Source organism: Camelus ferus, chromosome X, assembly GCF_009834535.1.
Source record: "Camelus ferus isolate YT-003-E chromosome X, BCGSAC_Cfer_1.0, whole genome shotgun sequence".
Classification (NCBI taxonomy): domain Eukaryota; kingdom Metazoa; phylum Chordata; class Mammalia; order Artiodactyla; family Camelidae; genus Camelus; species Camelus ferus.
The window spans coordinates 35,607,002-35,633,282 of NC_045732.1; the positions used below are offsets into that span (position 1 = coordinate 35,607,002).

Sequence of the window (26,281 nt, forward strand, 5' to 3'; positions counted from 1 at the left end):
ATGGCTGCTATGTTTTAAAAACTTCCAGACTTTTAATTTTAGAACATTTTATGTTTGTCAGATTTTGCTTAGTTGTATGATAAAAGATATAACACATAGACATTTACTCTAAGTAGGCAGTGGTATGGAAAATCAGGTGTAAGTTGGTGTGAGACTAAAAATCATAGTTTATTCAAAACAGAAAGTTTATAACAACTTTTTAGTAAAAAAAATACTGTTATATTTGTACATAATTTCTAAGGTCTGTTTTGTTTCAGAGCCACCACGGGGTGGTCTTAAAAATTAATATTTAATTCCTGGACTCTTCCATCTGGCCCCCCATCCCCACCCCAAACACACAGAAGCGTGCTCACATGTCCACTGAATCAGAATTGATGCACACTCAGGTTTGGATTCTCTACTAATCTAGGGATTTTATGCACATTGAGAGGATGCACATGAGAATTACATGCATGCTGTGGATCAGAATCTTTACCTGCCAGTGCTAGTCCCAGCCTCCTGCCAAGTCCTGAATTTTGCCAAATCAATAAAGACCCCAGGGTGAAAGCAGCTACAGAAATGAGCTTCTTCTCCAGAGTTCCTTCCCTGGGGCCTTAGCTCCTTCTGTTTTTGTTACCTCGGGAGCTTTTTGCTACCTTCGAAAGGATGCTCAGATTTTTTTCCCCCCAGCTTTTCTAGTTCTTGGTGAGATTCCCTGGTCTGTCATTAGGTAAAGCAGAAGTTCTCTCATCTTTCTTTTTGATGAGTGCGATTCTATTTGATTACTTTATTCAACTGCTTAAAAATACATTCCATTGTTTTCTGGCTTTCGTTGTTTCTGATGAGAAGTTGTCTGTTGGTGTTAATTTTTTTTGACCTTGTGAAGGTAATGTGGGAATGAGGCCCTCCACCCACTGATGCTTTCATTTGGTAAATTTTAGTGCCTATTAAGATTAAACAAAACAAAAAGAACAAAATTCATACTAGGCAGAGTATATAATTATTAGATGACAGGAAGATGATACTAAATATATGAAAGAATTGAAGAAATCTCTACTCCAGTGCTTATAACAAGTGTTTTTATTTTCAGGTGAAATTTTAAGGAAAACAAAAAGGCTTACCTACCTGTCTATAGAAAGTTACTTTTCATAGTTTAGCTGATTCATATCAAGATACCTTATTTATGAATAAATAGTTTTAAAGTAGTCATATGTGGTTAGTGACTACTGCTAGGTAACCAGATAGTTCAAGGGAAGTTTCTTTATATAGGGAGAAGTCTTCCTGCTAATGTAGAAAGAATTCAGTATCATTTCACAAACCCTGAGAGCCCTGTCCCTGTATTGCCTTCACAGAATTAAATCACAAGAACATAATTAAAAGTAAAAAATGATGGGACACTTTTTAAACTAGAATGGTTAAGGAAGGCCCCTCTGAGCAGGAGATGTTTGAGTTGAGTCCTGAATAGAGAGGAGCCAGTAATATTATCAGTTGGGGCTGATGGTGTGTGTGTGTGTGTGTTGCTGGGTCATTCTGATAAAGAGGTGTTTGTGGTATTGAGCTTAAAATATTTGAAAGACAAAAAGGAGGCCTTTTGTAGAGATGGGGGTACAGGGTACGGGGGTAAATTTGATCATGCATTTAGGTTTGGGTTATTTTATTTTTCAGCTTTATTGATATATAATTGACAGTTGAAATTACAAGATTTAAAGTGTACAGTGTGATGATTTGATATGTGTATGGTTCCCCCTTCCCCTGAGTTAATTAACACATGCATCACCTCACATCTTTGTACCACCACCCCTTTGGGGGAGGAGGGTGAGAACATTTAAGTTTAATTCTCGTAGCAAATATCAGTTGTACAATACAGTGTTATCAACTATAGTTTCGATATTGTACATTAGATCATTAGACCCTACTCATAACTGAAAGTTTGTGTCCTTTTACCAACCTCTCCCTAAACTTCTTCCACCCTGTCCCCTGGTAGCCACTTTTCTACTCTTCCTTTGAGTTAAATCACCATCATCACCCCACCCCACCCCTCCTTTTTTTTTTTTTTAAGAATCCACGTATAAGTGATGCCATATATTATTTGTCTTTCTTGGTCTGGTTTATTTCACTTAGCGTAATGCCCTCCAGGTTTATACATGTTGTCACAAATGACAGGATTTCCTTCTTTTTTAAGGCTGAAATACTATTCCATTGTATTTATATACCACATTTTCTTGATCCATCTGCAGACAGACACTTAGGTTGTTCCTATACTTGGCTCTTGTGAATAATGCTGCAGTGAACATGAGAGTACAGATATCTCTTCAAGATAATGGTTTTGTTTCCCTTGGAAATATACCCAGAAGTGGGATTGCTAGATCATATGGTGGTTCTATTTATGTTTGGGTAATTATAATGAGAGGTCATGTCATCTCCCCCACACCCATTCTTAGATTTAAAAAATTAGATTCTCATAGGTCTCTATGTATGTTATCATATCATTTCTGAATGTCATATCAACACTATTTTGTTTCTCTGTATAATGTCATATCTCCAAGCAAATATGAATTATTCTTGGATATTTATATCCATAATTTAACTTACCTTTCCCATTTTGTTAGCTGAGACCTCCATAACCATTTTTTTTCTAATAGTAAATAGAATTAACTGGCCTTCATTTCTTTTTCTTGATTTTGATGAAATAACTTGGAATAGTTCACCATCTAAATTCTTAATAGCCTTCAAAGATACAAGATTTCTTCCTTTTAATTTTGTTATTACAGTGTTACTTATTTTTGCATAGATAATCCAAAATGAAAGTGTCTGAAAGAATACACAGTGAAGTATCCTCCTCCCTCCTTTTCCCTAGCCACCTGTTCCCCTCCCATAAGCCACCAACCACTGTTACTAGTGTTTTTTGTATCCTTCCAGAGAAACTCAGCATATACATAAGCAAATCCATATATATACATATTTGCCCATGTTTATGTATGTTCTTTCTTGATCTTGCTTATTAAATTGTTTTTTTTTAACCAAGTATTATATTTTGGAAACTATTCCCTGTCTGTACACATAGAGCTGTGTTATATCCCTTTGCAGAGATGTACTGTAACTAATTTAACTATTCTTCCTTGAGGGATAGTTATAAATAATGTTATTATAGATAAAACTATTGATAAAAATTATTGGTTTCATTTTTAGCATTGTCTTCCAACTATCCAGCAGTAGTTTATTACTGAAACAATGTAGACTGGTTTCATTTATGTGTATTATACAAGTCCAACAGTTCTAAAAAAAGAAAAATAAATTCCAACTGACATTTAAAGATGCAGTAACTATGTCATGATTACATAGGGTTTAGTCCATGAATTCAAGGTTAGTTCAATGTAAGCAAATCTGTTAAGAAAACAAACAGAAATCAATGTAGGGAAAATATATTGTGAGGAAGGAGGAAGAATTTTTTTAAAAGAAATAATAGTGTGAAAAGGAGAGAAAACCAGTAGATCTAAGTAACAGGTCAAAACCTTAGTATTCTGAAAAAATTAACAAAATAAATAAACCACAAGCTAAATTGATCAAGGGTATAAATGAAAGATAAAGCACAGATACACAAAATAAGGTAATGATGGAAACAGAAGAAATTAGAACAATCATATAAGACTATTTAGCAGACCTCTATGCAAATGAATTTGAAAACTTAAACGAAATGGACTATTTCCCAGGAAAATACAGATTAGCAAAATTGACCTCATTAGAGTTAGAAAAGTTATAAAAATCCAATTTTCATAAACAGAAATAGAGAAAACTAAGTAATGCCTTATAGAAAGTACCATGCCCAGATAGCTTTACAGGGGAATTCCACCAAGCCTTTAAAGACCAGATAATTCTAATGCTCTATAGATTGTCCCAGAGCATTGGAAATGAAGAAAAACTTTCTCATTTCTTTTTCTTTTTTTGAGGGGAGTCGGGGGCTTATAACAGCTTTTAATCTGACCTTGAGACACATATGTGTTTGGTAATAATTAAAGTCCTTTCTGCACTTATTGATTCTATAGCATATTTTAAACATAAAATGGAAACAAAAATCTCTGATTCTAAAAATTAACTATAGGCTAGAGTGCTTTGATATCTTCTTTTTTTAAATTGTAAAATATATGTGACGTAAATTAAGTACATTCACATTATTGAACAACTGTTCATCTCCAGAACTTTCTTATCAGCCCAGGCTGAAACTCTCTACCCATTAAACAATAACTTCTCATTCTCCCTTTCCCCAGCCCCTGGCAGCCACTATTCCACTTCCTGTGTCTATGAGTTTGGCTACCCTAGGTACCTCACATAAGTAGAATGATACAGTATTTGTCTTTTTGTGTCTGGCTTATTTCACTTAGCATAATATCTTTAAGGTTTGTACATATTGTAGCATGTGTCAGAATTTCATTCCTGTTTTAAGGCCAAATTAGTATTTCATTGTATGTACACACCACATTTGGTTTATCCATTCATCTATCAGTGGACATTCATGTATCTTCCACCTTTTGGCTATTGTGAATAATGCTGCTATGAATACGAGTGTGCAAATAACTGTTTTTGTCCCAGCTTTCAATTTTTGTTTTTTGGATATATACCTAGAAGTAGAATTACTGGTCATATGGTAATTCTGTGTTAAAATTTTTGTGAAACTGTCATACTGTTTCCCCCCTATTCGTTTTTGAACTAAGTCTAACACTGATACCTAAGCCTGATAAAGACAGTACAAAAAAGAATTAGTATACAGACCAGTATCACTGACGAAGATGGGTGTAAAAATACTAAATAAAATATTAGCAAACAAAATCTGTTACCTCACTAAGCAAATAATATACTAAGACCATTCTGGGCATACAAGGTTGATTGAATATTAGGAAAGCTATTAATATCATGCAGCATAATAATAGAGCTAAAGGTAAAAGCAAATCATTATCACCATAGATGCTGAAGAAGCCTTTGTTAAATTCAGTACCCATTCCCGATTAAAAATACTGTTGGAGATAGGAATTAAGGGTTACTTTCCTATCTTGAGAAAATTCATGTACTTTTACTTCCAAAGCCAGGATTTTACTTAAGGAGAAACACTAGCGACATTTTCACAAAAATCAGCAGCAGGGCAAAGATGCCCACTATCTTTATTACTCCTAATGATTGTACTATAGGTATTAGCCAATGCAGTTAGAAAAGAGAAATAAATTAGAGGCATAAATTAACATACAGAAATTAAAAGTCTTCAACAACAATAATGAGCATGATGTTAGAAAAAATTCCCATTTTTTTTCTAGTTAAGTAATTAAATACTTAACAATAAACTTAAAAGATACTGTGACTCAACAGTATAAAGATGTTGATTCTCTCTAGGTTAATTTATAAATGTAATGGAACATCAGTAGAAAATACTAATAGACTTCTTAAGGGAATTATGTAAGTTGGTATGGAAAAAAAATACTAGAATAGCCAGGATAATACTGGTAGGGGTTGGGGATGGGGGAGAAATAATATGGGTTATATTAACTCTACTAGATATTAAAATATACAAGGAAGCTTATAAACTTAAAAGTGTTGTACTGGCGCATGAATAGACATATAGACCAGTGGAATATTATAGAAAGGCCAGGAATATTATAGAAAGGCCAGTGTATATAGGGAATTTGAGTATATGATAAAGGTAAAATCTCACATTCCAGTGGCTAAGGCAGATTTATTCATAAATGAATCTGGGACAACTAGGTAGCCGTTTGGAAAAAGATAAAAATTAGACCCATAACTCAAACCATTCACAAAATGTAACTACTACAAATGAATTAGAGTCAAAATGTAAAAATTGATACTGTATGAGCACTAGAAGAAACATGAATTCTTCCTCAGTCTTGTGGGCAAAAGGCTTTTTTCACTATAGCCCCAAATTCAGAGGCAATAAAAAGAATGACCAATCAGTTTGAGTAACAATAAAAATATTTCTATATAACAAAAACAAAAACATAAACATAAATCAAATGACACCTATGAAACTGGGAGAAAATATTTACCACAAAACATATACCACAAAGGGCTAATATTCCTAATACATAACAAACTCTTAAAATTTGAGAAACAAAGGAACAAAAAAATCCCAATAGAAAAATGGGAAGAAAGACATAAATAGACACACAAAAAAAGGATTTAATGGCCCTTAAACATATGGAAAAGTGTTCAAGCACAGAGAAGTGCAAATTAAAGCAACACTGAAGTATTATAATTTCTTACTTATCAGATTGGTGAAGAGTGTAAGTGGCTATGGGAGGGGAACGGGCACTCTCATGCATTGAGGTAATGCTAACTGGTACACCCCATCTAGAACAGATAATCTAACAAAACTACATGCACTTCCATTTTGAATCAATGGTCCCACATATAGGGATGTGCCGTGAAAATATACCTCCAAAAATATGAAAATGTACCTCCCCAAATATGGAAATATATAGGCACAAGGATATCTTTTGGAACATTGTTTGTGATTGCAAAATATTGGAAACAACCTAAATGCCCATACATAGGAGAATGGTTGTATAAATTATAATACATTCAGGCAATGGAGTACCAACCAACTTTAGAAGAGAATGAGGAAGACCTATGTAAATCACTATATGGAATGATTTCCAGGATATACTATTAAATGGAGAAAATGCAAAGTATTAAAGTGTGAAATATAATTGTGAAAGAAAGAAACTATGCATGTACAAAGCAAAATACACATGTCCCATTTGTGCAAAGATAATACTGAAAATGGATAAACTAGAAACAAGTGAGATTGGTTACCTACCAGGGATGGTTGTGAGTGGAATATTAAAGGATGAGGAGAGAACAGAACTTACCTTGAGTATATACTATTTATATAACTCTAACTCTTAGAACCTGGTTATGTTTCACACACTCCAAAATTAACTGAATAGTTAAGACCATCCAGAATGTGAGTTAGCCCAAAATAGAATGTAAACAGTAACAAATGAGCCTGCCTTTATTACAGATGGATAACATAACTATACTGAGGAGGTAGGGGTGAAAAGAACTAACCTACGTGAACTTTGGAGAACAGTATTTTGACTGTATAGTGTAAAGCTAGAGACAAACAGAACTATAAACAGATCTTGCACTATGGTTACTTTCTCACAAGCGTATGGATAGAAATTCTGTAACTATTTTATGTAAATATTGGGAATAAACCAATAAGTAAATATATTGTGGATAATGAGGGCCAGGTTTTCACTGGAGAAGTTACAAGTAAGAAAAGAAGAAAGGCTAGACTGAACTCTGTTGTCGGATTGGAATTGGAAGGATCAGTATGAATATGATTATTTATGGATATAGATAGTTGGATAGAAATATAGGTGTGTGGGTGTATGTACATAAACATATTTACTAGCTCTGTTTGCTAAAAGGGCCTAGAAGCACTGACCCACCTTAGCAGCATTGAACATACTAGCACCTGACTCCTTGTTTCTGAATATGATTCTTCAGTAAAAGGAACCAGGAATTCTTGGGGAGAAGTGGGTCATTCCAGGGCTTAAGCAGGGAAACAGGATGAGCCCTGGAACGTTTCATGGTGCCAAAAAGGAAGGAAATGCTCAAAAAAAAAAAAAAAAAAAAACAAAACGGGCATGTGAAAAGGATATAGGAGCCAACTTGAGAGGAATGGAGTTTCTAATCACCAAATCTGATACAAGTTTAGAAACAAATAATTATAATAATGGTATATAAGGTACGGAATAAAATATGTTAGTTCATATTGCTATAAATGAGTAATTGAATAAATGGGGGGAAAGCGACACCTTTCTTTCTATAGAATTTTAATTAATTAATATATGAGAAATGATAAATATCGATAAATGCCTTTCTACAAGGCACTTACTATTTTTAAGGGACTTTTTTTTAACATTTTTTATTGATTTATAATCATTTTACAATGTTGTGTCAAATTCCAGTGTTCAGCACAATTTTTCAGTCATTCATCGACATATACACACTCATTGTCACATTTTTTTCTCTGTGAGTTATCATAACATTTTGTGTATATTTCCCTGTGCTATACAGTGTAATCTTGTTTATCTATTCTACAATTTTGAAATCTTTAAGGGACATTCTTCAAAGTAACTAGCTAGTACTTTTTTAAAGCGTCAGGGTCATGAAATCAGAGACTGAGCATCTGTCCCAGATTGAAGGATAGTAAGGAGACATGCTAACTGAACACAGTGTGGGATCTTGAATTGGATCCTGGCAGAAAAATGGATATTAGTGGGACAGTTGGCGAAAGTGGAATAAATTACATAGCTCAATTAATAGTCTTTTATCCGTGTTAATTCTGTCAGCCATCTTTTCTTACATTTGAAGCTCTGTTATTGTTACATCATCCTGATATGTCCTTTATCATTATGAAATATTCCTCTTTATCTCTGGTAATACTCAGCCTTGAAGCCTTCTTAATCAGGTCTGAATCTAGTCACTTCAGCTTTCTAATGCTTAGTTTACATGGCATCCTTTTTCATCCTTTTTTTCCCAGCCTACTTAAGTCTTTATATGAAAAAGTGCAGCTCTTACAAATAACTATGTTTTTGGCTTTCACTTTTGTAAATTTGTTCCGGCAGTCTCTGTTGTTTGTTTGGAATATCTAGTCCATTTATATTTGATTACTGATAACGTTTACATAAAGATGGCTGTCATTCTTGTTGTGTTCTTTGTATTTTTATTTTCTCTGGCTACTTTCTAGGTTCCGCTCTTCACATTTTGTTCTTAAGTATTTGACTATGATGTACTTAGGTATTAGCTTTTCCTTTGTATTTATACTACTTTGTGATTATTTTTTAGTCTTTGGATATGGGATTTGATGTCTTTTGTCAGTTCTGGAAAATTCTCAACCATTATACTGTCAATATTTTTTCTCTCTTCTTGAACTCCAATTATAGGTATGGTAGACATTTTGTTATTGTCTCCTACATCTTGGATGACTTTTTTCTTTTTTTCTCCTCTTTTGTCTGTTTTGCTTCAGTCTGGATACTTTTTGCCAACCTGTTTTCAAATCTTTTTTTTTTTTTTTTCTTATAAGTCTTTAATCTACTCTTCAGTCCATCTAGTGATGTTTTTCTTTTTTAATTTGAAATTAGTATTTTTCAGTTCTAGAATTTCCTTTTGTTTCTCTTTCAATTTTCTTTCTGTACTCTGATTTCCTGTCCATTCATTCTTTATGATTGTTTCCCTTTTTGTCTGTGAACATTATTAAAATAGCTGCTTTAAAATTATTTGCAAACTTTAACATCTGAGTCATTTTATGGCTGGTTTTTATTAATTTCCTTTTGTTTTGAACATGGGTAAAAATTTCCTGTTTCTTTACAAGTCTAGTAATTTTATCCTAGGTATCATGAATAATCTATTGTGGAGAATTGACTTTGTTTTATTTTATTTATAAATTTATATTTCTTGCATTTGTAGAATGGTTTTATTTTAACAGCTTCTTGGGTCTGGGTCTTCCAGATCAGTAGTACCAGACTCACTGAATTTATTTGTTTATTGAATTTCTAACATATCTCTTAGTGTCAGGCATATGGAAGGTTTTTTAACATTATATTTTTCTGAAGATGATATTTTTGTTTTATTAGCCAGTTAGCTTTGCTCAAGTCACACTCTATAAGCATTGTCACTCCTGTGGTGGACAGTAGCTAAAATGTCCCTTTCTTTAGTTCTTTTAGGCTGCTGGACATCTGTTGTGTTCATGCATAGTTCAGTGGCCAACCAGAGATTTGGACAGTTTAGTTTACAGACTTTGATGTTTTTTTCTCCCTGACTGTCTTTCTGAGATTTCTTCTCCCCTCAATTCCAGCTCCTGTGATAGCTTCAAAGTCTGTCCTCTGATTCTTCAAGCTAGTAAGATTGCTGGTTTCTATTTGATTTCTAGCCAACCAGGTTCCAATTGGGGCCTGCCCTCAGGTGAAAATCCTGGGAAAGGGGGGTTACTAATAAGCCAGTGCCATTTCGTTCTTCTAAGTATTAATTTCTCTGTTTTCATTGATTTTGGTTTCTCGTTAGTGCTCTCTGATAGTTGACTTTTACATTTTATCCAGAATTTAAAGCTGTCTGTGAAATGCTGCTCTAGCATTACCAGAGGGAAAACTTTACTAAACACCTTTATAGATAAAGTCCTGTTGCCTTTATACACTACTTACAATTGCTAATGTCTTACTGTAAGCATCTACCATATTTTTTTGTTTCCACTTACCTAGTGACATGGACCTAAGCTGTCCATCTCCTTGATACTACAAATAGTACCATTTAGTGTATTACCTGTGGGAGATTTCTTTATTATATAGATCTCAAGAGTGAGATTGTTAGATTGTGGCATAATTGCATTCCTGACTTCACAAGTAAATCTCCTTCCAGCAAGGCACGAGTGTTTTCCTTTACTCCCATCCCCACAATATTTAAATTACCCAACTTTATGTTTGCCAGTCTGTTGGGTAGAAGGTAGTGTATCATTTAAACCTGCATTTTCTGATGTCTGGAGGTGTATACTTCTTCATGTTTTTTGCCTTTTGTGTGTTGGTTTTTATGTCCATTGCCTATTTTTCTGCTTATGTGTTCCAAGTCAGATCCTCACTCTTCCTTGTGATTTGTGCTGTTTTGGCCACGTGGGATAAATTCTTTCCCATCTCAAGGAAATATTCTCCTACCTTTTCTTAGTTTTATATTTTCACATTTCATAGTTAGGTCTTTAATGCAGTTGCCACTTTTGTGTGTGTAGTATGAGGTGGAAATCTGACTTCATGTTTCTCAGTTCTTCAGTTTTTCAAGTATGTTGGTTTTGTTTGTTGTTGTTGTTTTTGATTACTAGTGTTTGGTTGGAAGCATGTTTTAGCATTTGTTGAGGTAATTCCACAAAGTGGTCTTCCTAAAATGTGAATCTGATTATATTGCTTGAACCCATTTCAGTGGTATGCCATTGTCTTACGATACAGTCTTTAGTCTTTAGCATGGTTTAGGAAGGTCTTTGTAAAGTTGTCTCTGCTTGTCTCTGCGTTTTCTGCCCAGTCTGCTAGTACTCTAAACTTATCATGTGCTCTTTCTTCCTATACTCAGTACAATAGGTTTTATTTGTTTCTCTGTCTGTATTGTTGACTACACTGTTGTCCCAGCAGTTCCTGTTATGTATTAGGTGCTCAACAAATACTTACCAGTTGAAGGAATTGAATTGAATAACTTGGTCTTTATCCTTCATTAACTGTCTGACTTTTTCAGATCAGATCAGTGTTTAAGGGGAATTCATTTACCTAATAAATAAGTTTACATAATAATTACTGTTAATCTCAATTCTTTCAAATCTTCCCCATGTCGACATACTGTATTCATATAGCTCCTTATTTGTTTCCATAGCTCTTTACTTGTCTCATTGGATCCTTAGAACAACTCTAGATGGAAAGATGGCATTACCTCTGTTTTATGGATTTTGATCATAGTTTAAGTGGTTTGCCTGAGGCTCACACAGCTAGTTTTGTGTTTCTACCTCCTGTTTTTGGAAGGAAGAATTGTTTGCTCAGGCAGCTATGTACTATCAGTGATATGAATAAAAGCCACTTCAATCTATTATTCTGCCAAATATTTTTTAAAGGTAATATTTATGAGGTTTCTTTCGTTGGCTTCCCCCTGCCTTTATTGAGGGGGTAGGGGGAGAGTTACCTTAAGCTTTAGGACTGTAGCAATAATGGGTTTCAGTCATATTAGTACTTTTGAGGGGTGAACTATGGGTAATGGTTTCATTTAGAGATTTGCCCAAGGAACCTTAAATATCACAAAAATTATTAGACTATAATTATGGGAGGTTGGGTGTCTTTAAAATCATGTATGTATTATGAATTTTTCATAGGATATTTGATATGCCAGTAACTATCTTTTAAACTTAGATTTCAACTACTTTTGCTCTTAGATTTTTTTTTTAAAGCATTTTTCGCATGTGCTCTATTGTTCATAGTAAGTTGCTTTGGAACTTGCTATTTCTAGGCAGACAGATTGTGCAGTTGGAGGTAGAATACTTCTCTAGCTTGATTAGTGTTATTAAATAAAGTTGAAATCATTTATGTTATTAAGTAGGTTGAGATGGTTTTCTTTTTAACTGTTGAGATTTGGCAGATTCTTAAAGGTCATATTTTAATGATGCTTCGTAATATTGAATGTTTTACTGGCGTTAGGTAGTCTGAAGCATGGCCTGTTAACCACAACTGTCCAGTGTTAGAGGAACATTCAGTAATGGGATTAGCACTTTTCTCTTTCAGTTAATTTTTAAAAATATGCTAAAATATCAGTATTGTATAAATCTTAAGATATGATCTAATTCTTTAAAGATACTAATTTTATTTTCTTTAAATCTTTTTTTTCCCCTGCTCTTTTAGAGGAAGTATCATTCTGCAAAGGAAGCTTATGAACAGCTTTTGCAGACAGAAAACCTTTCTGCACAAGTAAAAGCAACTGTCTTACAACAGTTAGGTATGTAATAATTATATTTAGCATGTTGTAAATACTTCTTTTCATTGTTTTTACATGTCATGGATGATAAATATGTGGCTTATGTATTCTATTCCTTTTCTGTCCCTTTCCCCAGATTTGATAGAATTAATCTGAACCCATCATATTTCCACCCTCTGCCAAGCATCATCTATCTTACAGTCCATCTCATTATAGTTCTTCAGTGCAACTAGTCCTTTTAAGTTCTCAAAATTATACTCTGGTGTTTAACCTATGGAAGAAAGGCATTGAATACTTTGTGCCAGATATGATTAGTACTCAGTGAAGTTAAGTAATTTGCCTAAAGTCACTTAGTGATTGGTGAGCTTGCTTTCTCAGCTCTGTCAATAATATTAACTAAAACATTTTATCTAAAAATTGTGGAACATCTAACACTACAGTTTCTCTACGCATGCAGTTCTCTTGTAATGTTGAAGCTGAAGTAATGTCGTCATTTGGATGTAAATGTGTCACCATCACCAAGAAGATAATGATGGAGTTCTCCAGTATTTAATTTTGTTGCTTGGTTATTGAGCCACGTTTCTTGTTTATACTTGGTATTTCTTTTCCTTGAGCTTTTTAAAATTTGTTTTTGGTCTGGGCAAATAATTTATTGTTAATTTTTAGCCAATGTTGTAATAATGTGAATGTTTTCGAAAGATGACTTTTTAATATTTTAAAATCATTTAAACTTAAATTTTATCACTTATCTTCATGATATTAATGCATATTATATGTGTACAAAATAAACACATTGCCTTCAAATAAAACTTTTGTTTTTTTTAGTCTCTGGTTAAAATTTTACTTGAGTTATTCATACTTTTAAAAATTGTAGAAGTATTTAAGTATTTGTTTTTGTTGATTACATATAGTGTTTGAGTAATGTGAATTTGTATCTCTGAGTTAAAACAAGTTTATTAGTACAGCAAAAACGGTTTTGTGTTAGTTCTTAAAGTAAAAAGAACAAAGTGATGCCTTTAGAATAGATAGCTTACTCATTCAGCTAATATTTGAATACAAACCATTTTTTAATCCACATTATTTTTTTGTTTGGTGGGGGGGTAATTAAGTTTGTTTGTTTGTTTGTTTGTAGAGGAGGTGCTGGGGGGTGAACCTAGGACCTCATGCATGCTAAGTGTAATCCACATTATTTATAATTAAGGTTTTATGCATTTTAGCTGCAGTGAAAAATGTACCAATGGCAAAATGCATACATCTTTAAAATTTAAGAAATCGATTGAAATCGTTTGAATCACCTGTCCTCTTTGGCATCGGCTTACAATATTTCAGAGTGTGGAAGTAAACTTTTCATGGCTTTGAAAGGAAAAAATACTTCCCCTAATTGAGTCTAATTTATGCCTACACATCAATCTTTCCTACTTGCTTGTCACTGCTGCTGAAGCAACTCCTTTTAGAGCCTGTTACTCTAGGTCCTGTTCTTACTAGTAATAATAGTAGGCAAGATAAGGGGGGAACAGATGAATAAACGTGTGATTGACTTACATTTCCATAAAACATGGTAACTCAATATTCTTAAAATAACTTTTGGAATATAGCAACTATAATAAATGTCATAACATAAAGGTCCTTATTTGTTATATGTACTGTGGACTATACACAAAGAACAGCTGATTTTATGCACTTGAATTGATCTGCAACTGATTGCCCAGCAAACTAAATCAGATTATTCCTGTGTGCCTTGAAGGTGTAGGATACATTATTCCATGATCCAATCTTTTGGTTACTTACATAGCCTTCTTGCTTGCTTGCTTGCTTATTTATCTGTCTGTCTATCCATCTACTTATTATAACAATTGTATTTAAGCTGTGCCACATGGTGTTTTGATACACCCGTGCATAGTGAAATGATCACTACAGTCAAGCTAGTTCGCATATCCATCTCCTTATATAGTTACCATTTGTTTTTGTGTGTGGTGGGAGCACCTGAAATGTACTGTCTTAGCAAGTTTCTGGTATACATTACAGTATTGATAACTGTGGCCATCCTGCTGTACATTAGCTCTCTAGACATACTCAACCTACTTAACTGCGACTTTGTACCCTTTGACGAACATCTCCCCAGTTCCCCCACCTCACCATTTCTAGTAACCACCATTGAACTCTGTGCTTCTGTGTATTTGACTTTTTTAGATTCCACATTTAAGTGAGGTTATACACTATTTAAGTTTATTTATTAAATACTTGTGTTACCCATTTTGTACCATTCTTATTTGCACCATTTAAATATACTTTTTTTTATAGCCTTGGAGTTTTAAAAATTGTCAAAATGCTTTATAGCTTTTATTTTATACGAGGTGTGAGTATATGGCCAGTGCCAATAACGTGGGATTGTATGTGTGTGTTTTATTCTGAACTATCATTGATTACATAGCTTTATATATTTACTCCTTGGAAATAAATATTGGGTTAATAGACTGTCTTGGAGATTCTTAAATTGCACATAAATTTTTACATGGAACAGTGAATAAGACTTAACATCTTTATTTTCTTTGTTGCATATGTTGGAATTTTTTTCAAATAGAAAAATTAGAGAAGAAAAGGGGAAGTGTAGTTTGTAATCTACTAAGTGATAGGTCATTGCTTAAAATTGTTTTAATTTCTTTGGAGTGAAAATTCTTTATAGCTTTGACTGTACCTACCAGTGAGAGACTTTCTTATGACCAGAATTGACAGTTCTAAATTTTGGGAGTGTGTATAGCAAACTGATGAATAAATTGACTGAAAAGAGTATTTTTTTACTTGTTTGTTTTCTGCTTGGTATTGTTAAAAACAGAAGGACAATTAAGTCGTTCAGGTAAATATTTTTAATCATTTGCTGTAGGTTGGATGCATCATACTGTGGATCTCCTGGGAGATAAAGCCACCAAGGAAAGCTATGCTATTCAGTATCTCCAGAAGTCCTTGGAAGCAGATCCTAATTCTGGCCAGTCCTGGTATTTCCTTGGAAGGTGAGACTTATCAAGACACTTAGGTTTTGTTTTTATTTAAAGCTAAGAGTTTTGAATTATGATCTAAAATACTAGTTTACAGTTATAGCTTGATCAGTGTATTTTTCCTTTTAAATATATTTTATAACAAAGATTTCTAGAAATTAAAAATAAAAGAAAGCTTCTGAATGTGGTGGTTTTCTTACAGCATAATCTGGTCTATCAGGACATTTTTTATTTTGCTTATTGTATTTTCATTTGACTTAAATTATTGCTGGTTTTTAAAAAGTCTTATCATAGAGTAATTAATTCTTCATTAAAGTATTTAAGTGCCTTTCTTTTTGATTTGTAGCATTTTCCTTATATGTCTTAATTCTGTTTGATGACTACCAGTAGCCAATGGAAGCTTGCTATTTATCATTTTGATCAGTGATATATACCTTAGAATGGGCATATTTGATTAACAGTAGATCTCAAATCACAGTTCTACTTGAAATCTTACAGTGAGAAAGTACATACATTAATATTGGATTTGTTGTAGGAGAAGTGACATGTAGTGAAAATAGTTTTTTGTAAGTGTGTAACCTTTTCTCTGTACTTTGAATGTCTCAGTTGTGCTTACTGATTATCTGGAACAACCTTATGTATATATATCTGATAGAATATATTTTTGGACCATCATCTGATTGTATTTTGGTTTCTAATTGGTTTTAGCTTTTGCAGTATGGTGGAAAGATCAGTCAACTAGGAGCCAAGAGACTTGGATTTAAGTCTTGGCTAAGCTACTATTTGTGAAATTGTGGATAGTACAATTAAACCTTTTGAGGCTTCCGTTTTCTGTTGGTTAAGAAGATTATATTAGATGAGTGGTTCTTAGTGGGGGGCATTTTTACCCCATAGGGGACATTTCTTAATGTCTGTAGAGACATTTTGCTTATCACAACTATGGGGAATGCTGCTGACATCTAGTGGGACAGCGCTCTACAGTAAAAGATTACCTGGCCCCAAATGTCAGTGGTGCTGAGGTCAAGAAGCCCTGGGTAGGTTGTCTATTAGATACCTTACCACTCTAAAGGTTCTCCTTTTATGATTTCTTTTGAGATTATTCTATTTTGTACTAATTTTAAGCTTTTTTCCATTTCTTTTTCTATCGGAATATTTTACTTTGAGTGAGTTTGCCATATAATCACATTAAATTTTAGTATTTTGTATGGTTTCACTTTTTCCCTTTAAATTTAGCAAAATATATTTCTATGAGATGGAATAATATTAAGATACTTCCTTCTTTAAAAAAATTTGATTCCTCAATAATATACAGCAAGAGTTGAATGGAAAAGTAGCTATTTTTAGCAGGGATTTTTCTAATCCCTTCCCAGGCTTCTAAAATTATCTAATTTAGGTTGCTTATAATAAAGTTTGAGAATCCAAACTTTGTCTTTCTCTTTCACTAAAGATCTTTGGGAGCAGAAACTGGATCTTAACCATTTCTTTGTATCTCCTTGCCTAGCAAAGTGGCTGTTAAGTAAATGGAATAAATGAACAAACTAAACGCTGTTTGTGTTTAGAGCTAGCGCTGTTAGTACTAGAAGTAGGGCCTCGCCTGGTCATTGCCTCTAGTGTTAATGTTTATATATGAAAATTTCTTTTGATATAGATTAAAAGGAATGTGTACCAGAAAATATTTTCCTTTTGACCTAAGATAAAGATTAGTAGTCGTTTAATACAAAATAATAGTTTAGATGTCTTTTCAATGTAAGTTTTTTCTTAATTCTAGGCATATAAAATTAATATATGATGGAACATCTAAAATTACTATTTTAGTAATACCACAATTTTCAGCTGAGTGAGCACTGTTCTACAGGAGTCCCCCCCCCCCCCCCCCCCCCCCCCCCGTTAACTGATTTTTACATTTTAACCATTGTGATGCTTTTATTTGGATCTTTTTGGATAAAAATTTCCAAATATACAGTACACTTAACTGACTTCACAAGTAAAGGATACTTTCTACAGTTTAACTTGGTTTGGGATTCTAGATTATTGTGTTAGGTGTTCATTACTTTTTACCTACAATAATATAATTTGAGGACTATTTTAGACTTTTTTCTTTGTGTTTACTTTTCTTACTCTCTTTCACTGCCTTCTCATGTATTACTTCTAATCTGTTTTGTTGTGAGAAAATTTTTATGAATAAATTATATTTTAGAAGTTATTAAAGCTCTGAAGGAATACCTCAGGCTTCAGTAAGCAGCTTTGGCATTTGATGATCCTAATATTTTTGAGGCTTTTTATTACTTACCTCTGCATTCAGGTCTGTGTTGAAGATTGAATTTGTCATTTGACATGTGTATATCATAATGGAAACATAATGTGGTAATGCTGTTACTGTAGCACTAATCATTGACTGTGTTGTCACAGAACTATAAAATGTTAGAGCTGGGAGGTACCAGGGGGTCACCTGGTTCACCCTGAAAACTTGCCATTTTACAGATGTTTTAGAAAGTGAGTTCAAAGAAGTAAAATGTTTTGTCCAAGGTCACAGTCACACAGGTAACTAGTATCAGACCAGGGACTAGATCCCAGGTTCAGCCCACACCCAGTGCTTTTTCAGTTACACAGGGCTGTCTCAGGGGAACCTCGTTAGGTTTTATTAGGTTGGCAGTTGGATTGGGACATCTGTATTTGGGCACATTGGTTTCCTACTTTCACTTTGTAGGAACCGAATATGAAAACATTGGTTTGGGGAATTGCTGCTTATTCCTCCCAGCGGTTGGACAAATTTGTCTATAAATCGGAGCTTGGCTTTGATTTAACCAACAGCAAACAGAGCATGTTTTCTACCATTAGTTAAGCATTCCCTTTCTTTGTGGTGTCTGGCCCTGTTTGGCCTTGTTACTGCCCTCCTTTCCTGAATTCTCTCCTCATAAAACAGTTTGCAGACGCTCTTTGACACTGCCTTCTCTGTCTCAGTCACTGACCTTTCTTATATTGCCCCATCCTCAAGAGTAGTGATTCCTTAGGTTTATTTTTACCTCTCCTTTATAGGTATTCTGTGTTTTTATACCCTCTCTTCCATATATGGATGAATTCCAAATCTAGATTTCTGTACTTCAAGGTTTAAACCCCAGGACCAGATCTCCTATTCTTTACCTAGCATTACCCATTTTAGTATCCTCACCTCGTGTCAAAGCCAGCATATTTCAAACCTCATTCATCACATTTTCCCCCAAACCAGCTCCTTCTCTTTTATTTTTGCCAATAATATCACCATTTCCCTCCTCTATTTAATCAGGCTTAAAAACTAAGTTATAACCCCACCCCCATAAATATCGAATTAATCTGTCACAAAGTCTTTTTCTTTGTTGTCACTTCCGTTACTGTCATCCCAATTTTGGCCTATTCCAAACTAGCTAGTATAGCTACCGTCTTTTTTACTATCCATAATTTATTTTCCTCTCAGTTTGTCCTTATACATTGTTAGCAGATTAATATTCCTATAAAGTGCTTTCATCGTGCCATTCCTCTTGTTAGAAGAACAAACTTCAGGGAGTTCTTGGGTTGGATTTTAAATTCTCTGTTAGTATCTGTGCTATCATATGCATTAGGTTTTGCTCATACTGTTCAAGCAACATTTTGAAATGCCTTCTCTCACTTTCTCTGCCTGAATCAGTAGTTCCCAGATTTTTGGATTACTTGAATCAGTAAAATTTCAAAGAAAAATTCTGAGGATCAAAATACAGTGTATGGGCAAGTAAAGATATTTTAAAATTTTTTGCTATTTACTTAGTCAATACTCTTTCAAAATAACTCAATTATAATACAAACATAGTTTAATGGAAAATTTATGCATGTATGTGTATGTTGTTGTTTTTCTGTTTTGTTTGCTTGACCAAATTGCCATATAGTGGTTGGTGATGGAAGTTAGTGGTCTAAACAGTAAGCATCTACACATATTCAGATCCCTTTCTCTTACTCGTCCCTTTCTTGCCTTTCCTAAATCCTGTAGTGTGTATTGTGGTCCCTTCTACCCTAAATTGTCAGACTAGTTACTGTCTGTGCTAGCCTTTTGATACAGTATCATGACATTATAATGTGTCTTTGATCCTCAACTAAATTGTAAGCTCCTTAGAGATGGACTGGGTTGTTTTTGTTTTTGTTTTTGTTTTTTCCCTTAGTGCCAAACACTAGGATAATTCTGTATTTATGTTTTCAGCTGTTCTATGTATCCATCAAGTACATCTACATTAAGAAAATGGCAGGTTCTTGAAACTTTTAATCATCCCTTGCTACCCTTACTAGTCAGGAAATACTGTACTTATTTTATACTATTTCTGATAGTTACCTTGATATTAACTATGTCTTACATTTGTGTTTTTTATGAATTAAAGAATTACTGCCCTCATTGTTACTATTTAAGAAAGGAGAATTGAAATCTGATTCAGCAAGTCTTACCAACATAGAATGGTTTTCTTGGTTTCTAACCCTATATTCTTACTCTAAAGAAAACCAGAAATCAAGCGATATAAGTACAGTGGGGTGTGCGTGTGTTTTCTCCTCTTAGTATTATAATATTGAAGTGATATGACCTTTAAGTATTTTAATAGGTGTTAAAGCATGCTGTATTAATGAACTATCAGATAGACTATAATGTAGTTTTAAAGGATTAATTATAATGTCCATTATTATTATCATATATTTACACATTCACACAAATATGTTAGCTTATTTAAATAAAATTTAATAATTTAAATAAATTTATATTATTAAATGTTAGTTTTTTATCTGCTTTGACATACCCTTTCAGCAAATTATTTTATTAATCAATCAATATTAATGATATTTTCTTGATTTTTTTTTTTTTTTTCCCTTTTCCCCTCTCCTTTAGGTGCTATTCAAGTATTGGGAAAGTTCAGGATGCCTTTATATCTTACAGGCAGTCTATTGATAAATCAGAAGCAAGTGCAGATACATGGTGTTCAATAGGGTAAGATTTTGTATAAAAATAATGTCATTATAGTTGATACCCAAAGATATATATGTCACAGATAATGTACTTCATAGTTTATATCATGTTATGAAGCTAGCAGTTCTTCTTAGTTGACTTCTTTTTTCTTAATTTCTCTTCCCAGCGTGCTATATCAGCAGCAAAATCAGCCTATGGATGCTTTACAGGCCTATATTTGTGCTGTACAATTGGACCATGGCCATGCTGCAGCCTGGATGGACCTAGGCACACTCTACGAATCCTGCAACCAGCCTCAGGATGCCATTAAATGCTACTTAAATGCAACCAGAAGCAGAAGTTGTAGTAATACCTCTGCACTTGCAGCACGAATTAAGTATTTACAGGTAAAATGTTTAAATAGCAGTTTTTTAAAGCACATGTTTCCCCATGACACTCAGGCAGGAGGAGGGTGGCTGGAAAGTTTGTCTAGTTGTGTTTTGATGTCTATAATTTGTTTCCATATTTTGTAAACATACCATAGCTTGTAATATTATTTTACTTTTCATTTTAAGTAAGATATGCAGTATTTTAAAAGATGCTCTTTTGTACATTTACTCTGTTGATGCATATTAATTTACATAATTTTTTTCTATGTACTGTCTACATTTTTAAGTTGTCATAGCATTTTAGAGAAAAGAACACAAACACTGTCTTTCACTCTTGCTTGGAGTTTCATGAGAAGACAGCTATAAGAACTCTGAAAACAGAGCTCAGTTTTGTTTTAATTCTCACAAAGGTTTATATTCCGGTTACCCTCATTATACTTAGTATCTTTCTGAAACCCCAAATTAAGAATCTATTTTCTTTTAAAAACAATTAGTTATAGCATTTAGGAAGATTTAGTGGACTTGCTCTTACTCAATTAGGCTTGTGTTAAATTTGCTTTTTACATAATTTTTCCTAGGCTCAGTTGTGTAACCTTCCACAAGGTAGTCTACAGAATAAAACTAAATTACTTCCTAGTATTGAGGAGGCATGGAGCCTACCAATCCCCGCAGAGCTTACCTCCAGGCAGGGTGCCATGAACACAGCGCAGCAGGTGAGAAGTTGGGTTATGTTCTGCAGGTGCCCAGCTTTAAGGGTTCTTTTCAGTCTGTAGTGGTCAAGCGTATTTTACTAAGCACAAGAGGCTTTTATTACTGAAAGGCCTTTTTATTGAATTGTGAAGGGAATCGAGAGCAAATTAAAACTCCCTCTGATATGGGAAGAAATTTTGGGGTGCCAATTTAGAACCTTTGTGCATTTTCATGATTTTGAAGGAGATTTCTTAAAGTAATGCTGCAGTGGTTTATTTAATTTTTAAAGCAAGTTTTTCAAAGGAAGGTACACATTCCTCCATTGATGATTCATTTGATTTTGATTTTTCAATAATGCAATCAGCGATGTCCACATAGCTTTGAAAAGTATGCAGCTTGTAAAGTTTTATAATTTGAAGGAATGAATTAAGAATATATAGAACCCTATTTTTGTCTTCCTTCTGTGATTCTTAGGCATGTAAACCTCATCATCCAAATACTGAACCTGTATTAGGCCTCAGTCAAACACCAATTTCACAGCAATCCTTGCCACTACACATGATTCCTTCTAGCCAAGTAGATGACCTGTCCAGTCCTGCCAAGAGGAAAAGAACATCTAGTCCAACAAAGGTATATGTTTTAGAGAATTAGAAAATCCCAATCAAAACGAAACTCCCAACTGCCCTGAACTTGTGCAGTTTGAACAACATCTGTCCTTTATTTTAAATCTGTGGACATCAAAGAGTGAAAGGTTTGAGTTTTTCCATCCCAAATTCTTAGCATCATATTAAATATAGAAAGTAGGGATAAATTTGCATTCATCAAGTCATTTACTCATCTCCCTGCCGTTAAGATCTCAACACACTTTTCATCATCACTTTCTACTGACATTGAAATAAACTTAACGTTGGATCTAGTGGACAGTGTGGTATTTAGGTTAGTCATTGGGGCCATAGTTTAGGGGTGGGCCTTTTTGGGTGGCTTATTAAAGAGTCAATATTTTTTAAATTAATGATTTTCTAAAATTATTATGCATGTAAAATTATTTTTGAAAGAACTAAATGTCATAACATCTTTTTTATATGTAAATATTCCAATTCATAGTCATTTGGCCTCCATTAGTCATGATTGTTAATTCCATGGATTTAACCATATATTCTTTAATTTTTTAATATCAATTTTCCTCAGAATACTTCTGATAATTGGAGTAGTGGCCACGCAGTGTCACATCCTCCAGCACAACAACAAAGTCATTCATGGTGTTTGACACCACAGAAATTACAGGTATGTAAGATGCTTTTAACAGATTGTTTTTCCTAGTGAAAAAGAGTAGAGGTAGTAAGTTGTTAAGTTTTTTTAAGTATTAGTTCTTAAAGTTGAATGGCAGTAAAATCAATTAATATGCACATAAGTAAAATGAACCCACATTTACCGGAGTAATAAGAGATAATTCATTCTTATTTCTCACTTATTTTTAGATTCCCCGCCCCCGCTCCTCTCTCAAATAAGTAGTATGTTCTCATGGTTCAAGCTGCCTATGTATGAGTTTAGGGTATATAGAGTAAATTCTCCTTCCAATTCCTGCCCCTACCCCCTCAGTTCCCCTAATAGGCAGCCAGTGTTACTAACTTTTATCTATCTTTCCAGAGCTATGTCATGCACATACAAATATGCATCCCCTTTCTCTCATGTTATTTTTTTCCTTTTTACACAGATGGTAGAATGCTATATATACTGTTAATAATGTATTTTACAGACCTTCCTATGTGAATATATAAAGAGCTTTATTTTATGCCTACACCTTATTTCTTTATGTAGGTGTCATACTTTAATTAGGCAGACCACTAGTTTTGGACAGTCAGGTTGTCCTCAAACTTTTCCTCTTCAAAACAGTGCTGCTTTGAGTGTACTTGTCATAATGCATTTCTAAGCTTAAAGAACTTTCTGTGTAAATACTGACAAATACTGAATAAAATTTCATGCCCATTTATCTCAAAGATCACATTACAATAAACCTTTTTGAGATAAATGTTTATTCTTTACTTTCTCAAACTTCTTAAAGGACTTCATCTTACGGATCATTGCCGTTGGTCAGAAATCAGTATCTTCGACTAGACAGCGGTTCTGAGTTTTATCTGCTCATTTCAGGGAAAGGTTGCTTAGAATAGTGAGCTTGTTTCTTAGATATGTCTTTGACTGTATTCTCCTTTCTTCTTCTTCTAGCACTTGGAACAGCTCCGTGCAAATAGGAATAATTTAAATCCAGCACAGAAACTGATGCTGGAACAGCTGGAAAGTCAGTTTGTCTTAATGCAGCAACACCAAGTGTGTATAGCATTTATTTTCCCTAAAATTTTTTAGGATTTTGAGTATTTTTATTGACTGGAACATCATTTTAGAGTATGTTCATGTCCACTTCTACTTTCTACCAGTATTTGGTGGAATTTAGTAATCTATGCTTCTTGAAATACTGATAATGGACAGAGATTTTTAGGGAAAAAACAGCTATATATTTGATTTTGAACACAGGACTTAGAGTTTTATTATTTGTTTAAATCCTATTTTGCATGGATTTTATTTATATTATTTAATACTTAACAAGCTGTCCTAAACTGAGGTGGGGTTCTTTCGAGCTTGTTTAGTTTGGAGAATCTGGCATATAAATATGATAGAATGGAATTTTGAGATCCCTGTTTTGTGATTGAAGAAAAGACCTATAAATTTGAGTCTTTTTCCATAGTTTTCAGCTGCTTTCTTTTGTCATTACTAAAGGGATATTTCTTAAAAAAAGAAACATTCCTGCTTTTTTTGAGGAAGCTAATCTAAATATGAACAAACACAATTTCTTTTTTTGAAAAAATATTTTTTAGCCAGGGATTACTTAGTTAAACACCTTCATATTCTGGTTCTGTTCCACATGGGCCACACAGGCAGCATTTCTTTTTCTTTTTCTTTTCTTTCTTTCTTTCTTTTTTTTTTTTTTTTTTTGACAGATGAGACAAACAGGAGTTGCACAGGTACGATCTACTGGAATTCCTAACGGGCCAACAGCTGACTCATCACTGCCTACAAACTCAGTCTCTGGCCAGGAGCCACAGCTTGCTCTGACCAGAGTGCCTAGCGTCTCTCAGCCTGGAGTCCGCCCTGCCTGCCCTGGGCAGCCTTTGGCCAATGGACCCTTTTCTGCAGGCCATGTTCCCTGTAGCACATCAAGAACGCTGGGAAGTACAGACACTATTTTGATAGGCAATAATCACATAACAGGAAGTGGAAGTAATGGAAACGTGCCTTACCTGCAGCGAAACGCACTCACTCTACCTCATAACCGCACAAACCTGACCAGCAGCGCAGAGGAGCCGTGGAAAAACCAACTATCTAACTCCACTCAGGTAATAGGACTGACTGCCTTCTTGTTGGCTTCTCACATAATAGTTATCTTTATTTATTTGACTTTATGCATTTTGAGAGAAGAAGAAATAGAAGTTTGGAAACTGTTTTCATAAGCATTTATAGTACTATAATGTTCCTACTACATCGTGACTCTGTATTATATGTATGTGAGTATATTTTCTTTTCCATAGAAAGTTTACACACATAGGTAATGTTAGAAATTTCTAAGGGAAAAAGAAAATAGATCATACAGTCTCCCAAAATCCACTGTTCAATTACAATGGCACCCTGAGCACTTATGGTGATGTTTCTTAGTTTACTTCTGCATGTGTTGCCTACTTAAGATCAGGTCTGGTAGGAGAAAAAGACCGCTAAAGAAGCAGTCACCATAAATTACTATGAAGTGTGATCTTGGGAAATTGCTATCAAAGTAGGTAGGAGAGCACGTATGTTTGAGTTTCCAGAAATTAGAGAATTTGGGACAAGAGAGAGCTGGTAAAGTTATCTAGAGTATGGATTAAGAAAGGGGGTTGGAATATGAAGCTGAAGGAGGTAAAGGAAGTTGCCTAATTTGTCTTGATGGCAGAGTGGAGCCACTGAAGTTTTTGAATGGACTTCAGGAATATTATTTTTATCAAAGATATGTGCCATATTGTACTCAGTAGTTCACTGTTAGACATTTAACTTCCAAGTTTTTACTTCAGAATATCCACAAAATTTTCCCTGTATTCTGGGTTATTTCCGTGGAGCAGATGCTCCAAAGTAGAACTGAAGGGTCAAAGAGTAAGTATTTTAAAAAAATGTTGTGAATATGTACTGCCAAGTTACTTATACCTTTATTAGTCTCCTGGAAATACTTGACTTACTGCTGGCTAGCCTTTTATTATTGGTAAAACTGAGATAAGTTCTTTTTCTAAGACTTTTAAATTTATTCTTGAAGTACTATTCTTGGTAGAACCATCTTTTCTAGAGTGATTAGTAATTTTATTCATTCTTAAAGAAATTTTGAGCACCCACTGTGTTCATGTGAATAAAGATCTGAAAGAGTTACAGAAGTGAGGCCTGAAGATATTTGTGATGAGAGTGTTCCAGGTCTAGGGAGCAGCAGGGAGCAATAGGCTCTAAGGCCAGAGTGTGTTTTGTATATTTAGGGACAATTAAGGTGGCAGTCATGGCTGAGCAGGGCCAGCGAAGGGCGAGAGGACAGGTAAATGTGGTCCAGCTAGAGACAGGCTGGCTAAATCATGTTCAGCCTTGCAGGCCATTGTAAGGATTTGGGATTTTGTTCTGAGTTAAATGGCAAACTGTAGGGAGGTTTGAATGGAGGAGTGACATGATCTGACTTAGTTTCAAATTAGATCCCCTCTCCTACTTTGTGGGTAGACTAAAGGAGGCGAGCATAGAAA

At 34.1% G+C, this 26,281-nt stretch overlaps 1 protein-coding gene across 12 annotated transcripts in view; it reads left to right on the plus strand.

Moving 5' to 3' along the window:
* The window catches only part of KDM6A (lysine demethylase 6A), a 167,565-nt gene that overhangs the window by 100,551 nt on the left and 40,733 nt on the right, over positions 1-26,281 (plus strand). For 2 of the 12 annotated variants that reach the window (XR_004318025.1, XM_032475259.1), the window contains exons 9-17: positions 12,408-12,501; positions 15,362-15,488; positions 20,350-20,448; positions 20,594-20,813; positions 21,374-21,508; positions 21,960-22,115; positions 22,674-22,769; positions 23,709-23,810; positions 24,479-24,874. Coding sequence is in view for 11 of the 12 variants with exons in the window: in XM_032475259.1 (XP_032331150.1) it covers positions 12,408-12,501; positions 15,362-15,488; positions 20,350-20,448; positions 20,594-20,813; positions 21,374-21,508; positions 21,960-22,115; positions 22,674-22,769; positions 23,709-23,810; positions 24,479-24,874 (1,425 nt within the window). In the remaining variant the exon portion in view is untranslated. The remainder of the gene's footprint in view (positions 1-12,407; positions 12,502-15,361; positions 15,489-20,349; positions 20,449-20,593; positions 20,814-21,373; positions 21,509-21,959; positions 22,116-22,673; positions 22,770-23,708; positions 23,811-24,478; positions 24,875-26,281) is intronic. The other 10 variants (XM_032475268.1, XM_032475261.1, XM_032475260.1 and 7 more) reach the window with 10 other exon arrangements.